The following is an 11,772-nucleotide window of genomic DNA, read 5'->3' on the forward strand; positions in this document are numbered from 1 at the left end:
AAGCAGAAGACGGCATACGATATTACAAGGTGACTGGAGTTCAGACGTGTGCTCTTCCGATCTGGGGGGGAATAGTGAAGTTGCATTCTCGGGTATTATTACAAAATATAAATACTTAGGCGCCTTAAAATCTCAGCGGCATAAGTTGACCGTCATCCTAACCTTGCTCAGAGGTTGTGCTCAGGCTCTCTACTAATGATCCCTCATCATGCTCATCCACAAGTACACCGCCAGTAATATCGTCCGAAAAGGCCACCGTCTTAGCCGAAGCGTGCTTCGCAGAGGGCTCTATCAAGTCACCACTCCAGGGCCTGCATTCTTTGACATGCTCACCACATCGTAGACAGGTCCAGCCCTCGCCTTCTTCCCTCTCCAGGCGAGTAGCCAAGCACACAAAACAGTATACGCACCCACAAGGAATTGTTTCATATGGGTTGGTTATGTCTGTCTGCGCCGAGCCAACAACACCACTGGACGCTGCTGCTGCCATGACCTCGTTCTCCGAAGTCGCATTGTTTTGGTCCTGGTAGCAAATCGCGCACGTTCTCTCTGGGAGGAATGCGTACTCGCCATTGGCCTTGCCCTCTTCCTGTGGTCCCGTCCTGATAATGTCTTTTGTTTTTCGCCAGGTCCTGGTGAGCCAACGTCGCCATCGCTGAATGCCTATCAGGGGCAGCACGAAAAGCAAAAACTCGGTGAACGCATGCCAAACAAGCTGACGATTGAGATACTCAAATGAAACCTCTCGGCTTACTTGGCTTGTGGGTGGCGCAAGTCTCATTCTCAGGATTCTGTCGAGAAGCGTTCGATATCGTCCGTGCAGTAGAAAAACAAGAAATGAGACACAAGCAGCAGCTGAGTGGACAGTTGATATAGCCGAAGTGAACTTCGAGAGTCGCTTCAGCCGCGGGCTTGGCTCATCATAGCCATCATCGTGTTCCAGAAGCCAATCTTCCCATCTCGTCCAAGCATAGTTTCCAAACACTGTGACCAGACCGTAAAGTGATTTTTGAACCTTCGAGGGTGCCTTCAGGATAAGGCCATCATTCCTGGCGTCGGTGTATTTGAGATTTTGAAGAGCCGCACCGTATGTCGCATCGTGATCCCAGACAGTAAGCTTGAAAAGGACAGCTCTTAGTGCCAACATAATTTCAGCCGACCAGTCATCATGCAGGTGCCCTCCGCCAAAATATTTTAGGCCTTCAGAAACCTGGTCTTTGAGGATGTCCAACAACTCTACATCGAGCAATTCGGCGTCGACTTGTCCTACTCGAAATGCGGGGCGCGTGCCCTCCCTAGTTGACACGGCATCCCAAGCAGATCCGATGCGATTTAAGGGGTATGGTAAGCGCTCGAGGTTGGCTCTGGGTCGAGACGCTTGCCGCTGTGCAGTGATGCGAGCAACGGCTTCGGCCTCGCGGGTTTGGCGACGCGCGGCGACGCGGCGCTGTGCTTGTGCGAAAGTCGTGTCGGTCATTTGACTTTATGCATAAAAAGAACCGTTGGGGGCGGGTTAGTTAGTTACTGGATTTATCGGTCGGCTGGCAGTCGGACGGTTGGTGTGAGGTTCGTTGTATGTTTAAGCAAAAAGGAAGCGCGCCGCACCTCGGCGCATCGTATCGCATCTGGGGTTAGGCGGACCCATGACGACAAGGTCGGGGTCTCTGTCTGGGGTCGTCCAACAGAAGCCGAGGTGTTACAGTGCCTGATCGGCAACTTTACCGTGCCATATCCTCTTTTGCCTAGGTACAGCACAATAGTCTACATAATCCCTGGAGAGACTTGTTTTTTAACCTGACCTGTCTACCCTGTCTTACTTGCTTTGCTCACCTTCATGTGAGTCGAACCCCATCAGTCTTAGCTTATTCTTGTATCACTTTCCTGCCCCCAAATTTCCCTTCCGTCTGCAGCCAGCTCCCCGTTTCTCCCTCACTCCTTCCTTCGAGGACTTTCCCGGACCGGACCCGCTTTGGCATTTGCCAATGAGCGTTTGGGCACTGAGACTGATGAATCTGAATAGTGACAGGAGCTACTCGGCAGAAGGTACCTAGGTACCTGCCTGCCTGCTACCTAAAAGTCGCACTTACCTGCCTGTGCCAGTCACACAGATAAGTCCAAGGACGGCAAGTGCGGCTCAACCGCTATTCAATAACGCCTTTTATTAGGGCTTCTATTGTTTCTGGAACTAGGTATCTTTCAGACTAGCAATGAACTAACCAGAACTCGTTCTGAAAGCGTCGTAAATCGTCAACGAACCAACAACCAGGCTCTGGGTAAACCACACTTGGGACCCCAGCGCATGTTATCCCTTAACAGCAAGATCGAGCCATGGTATACATACATTCAGTGCGTGTTCAAAGTACAAACAGGGGCCTCAGCCATCTCCGATGGCTTGCATGCACAAGTATATGTCCCGAAACCCAAAACCCTGGGAGGTGGAAGGACGACAACCAACCGCCGGAATACTGTGTTACATTTAGGGTTCTCTCGCTCTTGCTCATTTGGAGAAAAAAAAGCAATAAAGCATTAAAGTGTCTTATCTTTGTTTCCTCCTGTCTCTTTACAGCGCCTCTACACGTCAGAGTCGTTTGTTCTTGTATACATACACCACACGACCGGCAGGCGGGCACGACCTTCTCAGTGGAGACACTTGCAAGCAATCACAGCTCGAGATATTACCTGTTGAGACCGAATGGCTGTTTTTAGTCACTCTCATAAGCTGCCCAGCCTTATTCTGTTTAAGTAGACGGGAGCTTTTGCAAGGCCCGCCCCGAGTGGTTGCTTCTGCTGGGCTGCTGAGACTAGGTACCTACCCCACGCAACACCTCTGATAGTGGCATCAAACAGGACAGATAAAATCAAAGACTTGTCTCGGAAAGGATGCACCGGTACTAAACAACTCCTGCTCAGTTCTTTCTTGGTCCAGTGGTAACAGTATTTCGATGTACCAGGGGTGGATAATTCATGCTCGTGGGCATTCTTAGCTCTCGCGGACAATAAGCAAATGCAAAGACAGACCAACAACTTGATACCAGTTTCCGAGGTCCATTCATATTTACTTACTTGTATGGGGACCGTGTCTGCTCATATTGACAAACCAACATATAGATGTAGCTAGACGATTCTGTTAGATCTTGTACTGCCTATTCCCTGACCGGGAAGTGAGATCCACGCGCCACATACCGGCCAGCCAACACCACTGGGTGACGAGTTAACATTGCAGCATTGTTTGAGATTGTATCTAGCCCAGGTTTCATTCTCCCAATCATAATGTGACGAGAGATTTGCTTTTGTTTGGTCCTGGCGATCAGCTCTCGTGTGCCACTCATATCGTTGCCCAGTATCGTTTATTCGTATTGAACTCCCTTTGGTACCAGCCGTACTCCCATTTTCATATATTTGGGCTGTCTCTTCCATATATATATAATGCATGCATAGCTTCCATGGCGCTGGCACTTGACACAGACCTGTGCCCACTGTTGATTCCAGGCAAACAATCCCGATTTGGTACCAAGGGGCACCCTCCATCGAATCCGACCCGCAGATTGGGTCCTTCTGTAGGCAATTGCCAACAGATCCAAGGACTTGAGGATCCAAAAGTGCTTCCTCGCCATTCACTCACGAGACCCAATATGTCCGTCTGTCAGAGAATGGCAGATTCATCGCAAGACGACATTTCAGGCCGGGCTGAGCTCGACTCAGGTCAGAAGCGAAACCGGCCAGAACGTTCAAATGCGAAGGTTCGTGCTTCTATTGCTTGCGTCCCTTGCCGCAGTAAGCACACTAAGTGTGATGGGTTCATACCCTCTTGTACACGCTGCAAAGAGGAGGGGAAACGATGTCACTACGTCAGTTCACGGCGAGGAATCCGCAATCCGAAGAAACGCAACATGATCAGAGATGAGGTCTCGATGACCGATCAAGACGACACAACAGAAAGCACACCTTCTCCCAATCTTTCAATTTTCCATCACCCTCTTCGCAATCCACTTGATTTGTATTATGCCAACTTTCACCTCGCTCATTCCTGGGCCCCGCCGAAACGAATTTTGGAACGGCTTTTAGAAGAAAACCCGAACGACATGCGATTTCTCGAAGCTACCATTGCTTATATTGCATCTCGGTACTCCCTGGTAGACACTGGATCGCTCTGGGAGCGAGTTTACAAGATGTCGCACGAACAACTTCCTCCGACGCTTTGGAATGTGCAAGCACTACTGTCCCTATCCATCGCTTCATTCGGTGAGCGGGACAACTTCTATCCCTCTCTGTTCAATCGGGCCCGCGGACTTGCACTCGTTCTCGACCTTCAACCCAAGGTATATGCCGATCAGAAAGATGGACCTTACCTAGCTGAGTCATGCCGTCGGACGTATTGGGGATTATACGTTCACGAGATGTTGCTGAGTATGAGGGATGACCCAATGCATTCGTCACTCTGCCCGCCTAAGTCGACTGAGAGCATAGAGGCCCCATGCGAGGAATGGGAGTATGAGTCTGGCGTAAGTATACCTACTAGTGGTGACAATCCAGTGCTAACTCGCAAATAGAAATTTCCTGCTCCAGTGCCCCTTACCGAGTATGGTCACTTAGGCGCGTCTTGCGGTCAATCTTCCTGGGCCTGTTTCGTCAATCTAATACGCATATACGACCGCTCCGTGGCTCAATTTCTCCACACAATCCCATGGGACACAAGCTTCGGTGCATTAGAAGATGCAAGCCAACTTATCGATCGGTGGCGGAACACAATCGAGGGTTCGAAAATGGAATGGGTGGATGAGGATGGAACGGTGGATATGATACTTTATTCTGCTGTAAGCTCTTAATCTATTCGATGGTCGAATCAGCTACTTACAATTTTCCTTGCAGTTAATAGTCTCTTATGAGTACGTTGACTTCGGAATCCTAATAATACTCAGTCTCAGCTAACCCCTCTGCAGTCTCCAGATCCGGATGCAGCGTCACTTTTATGATGTTCGAAAGTTCGCTAACGGGAAGCACCCGAGTCCCTATATACCTCGCCTTCACGAAGGTGTTCCTGTGGAGTTTGATCCCTCACTGTCGTCCATTCTTCAAGCAGCACCGCTACGCCTAGTATCACTCTTCAACCATGCCTTGCCACAGAAGATATCTCCTTCATGCATACCATGCCTGGATCGGGCTGCCAGGCTTCTTAACGAACAGTCATATTATAGACATAAGGTTGACTTCTTCTCAAGTATCCTTAGGAAAGCTGGCGAGCATTGGTCCAGGTTGAAAGGAACCTCGGAGTATCTAGAGCAAACACCAATGGGTGCCGAGAATGGCACTTCGCATGCAACTCAATTGCCAACTTTGACAGCGAACGCCAGCGCAGTTGCATATGCTGTACCACAGGCAGACAATCCCAATTGGAATCCGGCAACAGAATATTGGTCAGGACTGACTCCACAGTCCGTGAGAGACATGTCACACTTTATGGATTGGACAGAGCAAAACTTCAGTGGCAGTTCAGTGCCATATGTTTTTCCCACCACTACAGCAGAGTCATTTCAAAGTCTCGATGTCAATGCAGGCAGCTCAGGGGAACAGTCTCCACATGTGAAGACCGAGAGACATTGGACATAGAGAGAATAGAGGGGGAGGGGTACAAGGGAATTGGAAGTGTGTTTGGTGCTTGACTATGTGTTGCAAGTATATAGATGTTTACCTAGACTATACTTTAATAGTCTAACCAAGTCATTTCGTTGTGTGTTGACATGAGCAGCTGGGTCTTTGACTGGCAGTGTAATCCACGAGAATGCGGTGAGTGTAGTTCGACTTTCAGCGAGATAGCAGATAGTCAGAGAGCCATACTTATCTGATTAATTCAAGTCCAGAGTTAATGACTCACTTTATTAAAGGCTATCTATCTAAGATTAATGCCCAAGAGTTAGTCCCTGATTGGATAAAGTGACGTTTGTTTAAGATCGTGACCGTTACTTGATACCCTAGACCGAGAGAGACAGACCACGAGGTCTTGGTCAGACTAACAACGAAGCTAAGGCAGCTTAAGCAATGTACAAGGGTACCTAGCTCGTTGCCTCGACCCGTTCCCCACCAAGACTCGGCAGTACCCAGTGACCTCACCTTTAACTCTTCGCCTCCTCTGCTACCCTCCCTCTTGCATCATTCAACACGATAACATTAGCCTCATTTTAACCCCCCGTTCACGAACAACGCACACTCCTCTTTTTCTTGCGTGAAAATATTATCTTGTAACCAAATGACTCATTGCTTCTAGACCCTTGGCTCGCATTGCTTTAACGACATCACTCAGCTATTCACGCTTCAGAAACTAGGCGCATATAGTTGCTGGAAGCTACAATTAAAACACGACATTTCCACCAAGCATCATACATATCTGATGCCAACATACGTTACTCCCAAACGATATCTGACTTGAGGCGACGCTCCAGTGACGCGCGCTCGTGTACGACTCGACTGTACTCGAGGTTTGGTGGTGGACAACAATGGTATCTTCGCGCCAGCGTGAGCTTCGACCAGAAGACTCGTGGCGCTTTGTTGAAGGCGAGAACGACAGTTTCGATACGAGTATCCTTCCATCACTTGGAGAATCATCACCGCCCAACTCTTCTGGAAACTTCCCTTCCCAGCCCTTCTCCCAAGGCAGCATCAGTTTCGCTTCGCAGGACAGCATTCGCGACTTTGGCGCAGACGCCGACGACGAGCAAGTCATCCTCCGAGAACCGTTCCGACCAAGTCTTTCCCGCGCCAGTGTTAGCGCAAACGGAGAACGAGTCTTCAGAACGCCTGACCCGGAGTTCCACATGCCTCGTTTAGACGCTTCACTTGAAGGAAGTGCTAGGAGCGAGCGCACGATAAGGGGTTTGGGAATAGGATATGGCGGCGATGAGGGTGTAAGAAGGAGGGGAAACCCATCGGCATCGGCTTCAGCACAGCAGCAGAGAATGGTGCGGGCGAGACATGATGCCGAAGACGAGTATTACCGCCGGCAACGTCGCAATGAAGCACCTCCTGCGGTTGGTAGACAATTTGCCCAAAATATTCCTACGGCGATTTACAACACGCTCGGCTGGTTTCTCAATGTCATCGGTCTCGCGTTTCGCTATGCGCAGAAACCCTTCGCAATTCTTTTGTCAATTTACCTCTGCTTTGGTGGTCTCATCATTGCTCAGAACATGGCAACTCGCTCCATCGCCGCATCTCTCTCACCCGTTTGCCGTATCCCAGGCGCATCTATCCTCAATCTTCCGTTTTGCCCGTCTCCAGACGCCATCGTGCCACCAGGTGGCAATGTCGAGTTCGATGATCTTATGAGTGTGCAATCCAAGTTCGAGCAAGTCCTCGAGAAAAGCTCAGATGGAGTTTCCTTGCCCTTTGAGATGAAACGTTCGGAAACGGCTATCCGCGATCTTCGCAGCCTGGTGCGACATAGTGAGCTGCAGGCTCGCGATGAACTTCTCTTTGAGTTCGACGGCTATGTGGATACAGCGCGGCAAACAGCAGCCGACTTGCAAAAGTTCAACACCCATGTCGGTTCAGCCGTCGACGCTGTCATAAGCATCAATCGCTGGACGTCTCGCTATCTCGATACTTTGGCCCCTGAAGCGGATGACGCGCACTCGCTATCCTTGCCCTCTCCTATCTTCGGCTGGGCCTCGTGGCTCTTTCACCCTTTTCAGCCAACTACTGAACACATCTTTAACGAGCGCGTTCTCCTCGACAAGTATATCGAGCATACAGCTCTAGTTTCGGACCGCATTTCAACCCTGATACTCGAAGCGCAAGCTGTTTTGCGCCTGCTCACCAAAGCTGAGGACCACCTTATGCTTATCTATGATATCAGCTCGCGTTCTTCTGCCGATACAGCATCTCGCCGCGAGAATGTACTGTGGAACATCTGGACACTTGTCGGCGCAAATTCGAATCAACTCAACAGCCTTTCACGCCAGCTTGCCCTCTTGCGCCAGGTTGACGCACAGCGCTCTTCAGCAGTTGCACAGGTCAACGCGCTCATTCTTGAATTAGAGAGTATCCAGGCTGGCCTAGGAGACCTTCGTGACCGAGTGGCTGAGCCCGAAGTGCTGCGCAACGGTATTGGAGGGGGTCCCCCAATCCCTCTCAGTGTTCATATCGAAACTATCGACCGAGGAGTTGAGCGTCTTGAGGATGCGAGGAGCAGGATCCGCGCTGCTGAAAACGATCGTGTACGGGATGCACTGGCCCGAGGAGGAGTGCGCAATGAGCCGTTACTCGAGGGGCAAGGGAAATGACGCTGAAAGGGCTGAGAAGCATCCACGCCCAAGTCTAAAAACAGCGAGAATTGGACTATCATTTTGTGTTGGGCGTTCTGGGCGTACTTAGAATGGTGACTCTTGAGAAATGGGCCAAACATATAATGCAGTTTAGGCGAGTGTAGTGGTAGTTGGCTACTGAGATAAACGATATTTTGTTTTTGCTACAAGGAGGTTTGTCATTTCTTTCCAAGATCGCCTGTTATCGTTTGTATATTCTTTGTACGGGTATGTCTTTCTATGTTGACGATGCCTTGATTCCTCACAGGCTATCCAGCCACTGTCTTGATGATGTTGCTTCACCTAGATTGAAACCCTTTTCTCGTAGCAATGCACATAGCCGACGGGCCATTGCGAGCCCGCCTTCCTACGGCGGACTATGGCCCTGATTGCATGCATATATATAAATCTCATAAACCGAGCCAACGCCTCATTAATGCCTACCCAATGCACCAATAAATCCTAGTAATAGTCGTGAAAAACAATTGCCGTCCATGGTATCAGCCCATATTCCTAAAACCCCGTTCATGACACAAAACGCCGAAAAGCCATGCCCGGCCAGTAAATGCAACGTGAGTTGTCGCCGAAATTTAAATAACACTCCAAGCTGGGTTAGAAATAGCCAGGAAAAACCTTGGAAAGCGCTCGCAGCCCTGAATGTTATGTTAGTTTGTGAAGGCATTGTAGTATCTGGGTTTGACTTACAGATTGCCCTCTGAGAATCGGGGTCGTCAAAGGGTGCGTTCTTGGCTGCAATTTCGCGCATACGCTGTCGAGCAAAGGAAGACGGGCTACCACGTCGTGGTGTTGGCTCTGTACTCATCTCCGAATTTTCTGGCTGTGTTGGAAGCATATTCAGACGCTTGGGCTTGGGTCTTCTCGTTCTTGGAGTCGTAGTTGGGGCGGGCGGACGGATGTTCGATTCTTGCTCAGGCTGTGCAGCGGGACCAATGGGTGGGGATTGTCTCTCTGGTCCTTCTTGCGTTTCCGTTGCAGCAGGTTCTGCGGCAGGTCGTCGTATTAATGTAGGCAGTTTCAAAGAAATCAAGGGCGCTGAGGGGGGCCTTGAGGGCGACGACGAAGTCCGGAATAGTCGTTTACCCCAGTCCTTCACCTTGGTGTTATCGCCTTCCTCGGAAAGATCCTCGAGATCAACTCTTTGACGTAATTTGCTAAGGGCGCGCTCTCGACGAACCATGCCATTTGTGATTCTAGGGCTATAGCCTCTTGGTAACATCGAATGCTTACACATTGGACAGAGGGAACTGTTTTTCGACAGGAACTCATCAATACATTCCGGATGGAATATGTGCCCGCATGAAAGCTCTCGAATGATGGTCACTCGATGTTCAAAATTGGTAAGGCAGATGTGGCAACTGGGTTGGAAGTTGGTGGCAGCATTGTCGCCAGTTGCTCCAATACCAGATCGTTTGCTTCGGACACTGACACCGGATCGAACGCTTTGTTGATCGAACCCTCGATGACTTCGATGGCGGCGTGTAGATGAAGGCGTCGGGGGCGGTGCCGTCGATTCAGGATCCGCGTTGTATGTGAATAATGGGAAACTATTGATATGTGTGGTGGGTATTGTAAGGCGTTTTATACCCATGGCTTCAAGATCGACTTCGCCAGACTCGACCCTTTTCCGGAGTGATATGCGGCGCCGCCTCTGCACCAGGTGCATAGTTATCGACACGAACGCAAATATGGCCAGTAAAGCACCAATAACTATAAGAAAGAAGGCCCAGAGTGGAGGGATATCTGATTCGTCCTCAACGGATAGTTCGGTCCAAATACGGACATAATCTCTCGGGTTTGGGCCGTAAATCGTGCTTATGTTCTCGCCGTAAGGAATGTCGTCCACACTGCCGGAATAATAACTAAGCTGTTTCATCATATTTTGACCTTCTTGGCCAGAAATGGCATATATGGGATACTTGTTAGCGGTCATCCAAGCTCCACCGTCCTCCAGGTTCCAAACAGGCGAGTCGGCATCTTGAGGCTGATTCGAAGAATTGTTGGGTTTGTAGAAGATAAAAGCGCGAATGGGGTCGAGACGCGCAGAAGCGAGGTAAGACAAGGTACAGTCGATGCTGAACCATGGGGCGAGAGCGATGAGGTTGTAATTTTGAGGGGGAAGGTTGCTTCGACGGGTAACATTTCGAGGGATGAATTGGTACTGTAATTGGTCGCACTCGCGGTTGTTGTCGAGATCGGGGACGTATAGAAGGCCGTTGATGACGCCGTTACTTGCATCGGGATTGGTGGTGGTAAGGGTCGTGACGTTGGTGGAGATGCGCTCCTTATATGCTATGTCGGACTGTTTTTATTTGGTAAGTCGAAGTCATATTGACAATAAAGTTACCTCTGCGCAGTTGAAGTCGCAAAGTTCCGGAAAGGAAGGTAAACGCACCGAGAGAGCCGTAAGGTTTCGGATGATTGTAGACGGAACCGTACTTGCGCCACTCCATACTGGATTACTGAACAGGAGGCTAGCAAGCTTGGTCAGCGATGTTCATGATTGTAGTAAAAATGCAAAATGATGCCGTCTAATGGGAAGTTCGTGCCAGACGATGTCATTGTTTGCTGAGGTGATCCGAGTGGGGGTTTGAGGCGGCGTAGTCGTGCTTGTCACGCCAGCAAACGGTGTTGATGACAATAGCCACGAGAGTGAACAACATGGCGGATGAACGGAATAGATAATAAAGTGAAAGACATACACGACATTTCGTATCTCGGTGAGCGCTAGACGATTTGATGTCAGTTCATGAAATGCCAAGACTGGGGTATGATGCGAGGCTCTTGGCCTCGAACCCGCAGGAGCGGATGAGGAGCATGAACAGGAACAGGAACAGAAAGGAACAGACACCCTGCGGGAAGAGCAAGCAAGGTACGTAGTGAAGAGATGACCGTAACGCAAGGAGTTGAGAAGGGAAGAAGTGAGTGAGGTCGGGTTGAACAAATGAAATGAAGAACTTACACATGCTTCTACAACATATTCAATCATGGAATCGTAGGCATGATAGGGCGTGCACCAGAGGCGCAAAAAAAGTCAAGTGACGGTCAGGGTGGACGCGATCCTGCGGATATGAGGCTGTAAAGATGAGAATCGGTCTGGGTAGATTGAAAGTTGGGTCGAATCTGAAACCGAAACTGAAGTTGAGAATAATAAGAATGAGTGAAAAAGCAGGAGCGAACGAGTTGGCGTTTCTGGGGGAGAAAGAGCAAAGAATCAAGCGAGAGTAAGGTGGACTTGGAAACCAGGTCGGAGCGTGGAATTGGCCCGGATGCTGAATTGTGGCTGCTGTTTCCGCTGGGAAGAAAGCAGGAAGTGCAGGAAGGAGGAGAGGGAGCAGTAGCAGTAACAGTAGCGGGTGTGAATGGGATGGGACGGTCGGCTTGTGGAGAATGGAGAATGCAGGAGACGCAATAATACGAAAGGGAGAAAGCGCGGGCGAGCGTCTTTTGGGGGGGG

General features: G+C 49.9%; 4 protein-coding genes across 4 annotated transcripts; 2 read left to right on the forward strand and 2 right to left on the reverse strand.

Annotated features, from left to right (window-relative positions):
* Nucleotides 1-157: 157 nt before the first annotated feature.
* FPSE_12448 (uncharacterized protein) lies at nt 158-1,477 on the reverse strand (the record flags this gene model as incomplete). The annotated part of the gene is made up of 1 exon (XM_009265565.1): nt 158-1,477. One exon carries the CDS (start codon nt 1,475-1,477, stop codon nt 158-160), a length of 1,320 nt encoding a protein of 439 aa, XP_009263840.1.
* A 2,155-nt stretch (nt 1,478-3,632) lies between these two features.
* Nucleotides 3,633-5,607, forward strand: FPSE_12447 (uncharacterized protein; the record flags this gene model as incomplete). Its single annotated transcript, XM_009265564.1, has 4 exons — nt 3,633-4,502; nt 4,551-4,814; nt 4,870-4,886; nt 4,941-5,607. 4 exons carry the CDS (start codon nt 3,633-3,635, stop codon nt 5,605-5,607), a joined length of 1,818 nt encoding a protein of 605 aa, XP_009263839.1.
* An 884-nt stretch (nt 5,608-6,491) lies between these two features.
* On the forward strand, nt 6,492-8,276 carry FPSE_12446 (uncharacterized protein; the record flags this gene model as incomplete). The annotated part of the gene is made up of 1 exon (XM_009265563.1): nt 6,492-8,276. One exon carries the CDS (start codon nt 6,492-6,494, stop codon nt 8,274-8,276), a length of 1,785 nt encoding a protein of 594 aa, XP_009263838.1.
* Nucleotides 8,277-8,909: 633 nt separating this feature from the next.
* Nucleotides 8,910-10,768, reverse strand: FPSE_12445 (uncharacterized protein; the record flags this gene model as incomplete). Its single annotated transcript, XM_009265562.1, has 3 exons — nt 8,910-8,950; nt 9,003-10,607; nt 10,663-10,768. 3 exons carry the CDS (start codon nt 10,766-10,768, stop codon nt 8,910-8,912), a joined length of 1,752 nt encoding a protein of 583 aa, XP_009263837.1.
* Nucleotides 10,769-11,772: the final 1,004 nt, after the last annotated feature.

Source organism: Fusarium pseudograminearum, chromosome 1 (assembly GCF_000303195.2).
Source record: "Fusarium pseudograminearum CS3096 chromosome 1, whole genome shotgun sequence".
NCBI classification, from domain to species: Eukaryota; Fungi; Ascomycota; class Sordariomycetes; order Hypocreales; family Nectriaceae; genus Fusarium; species Fusarium pseudograminearum.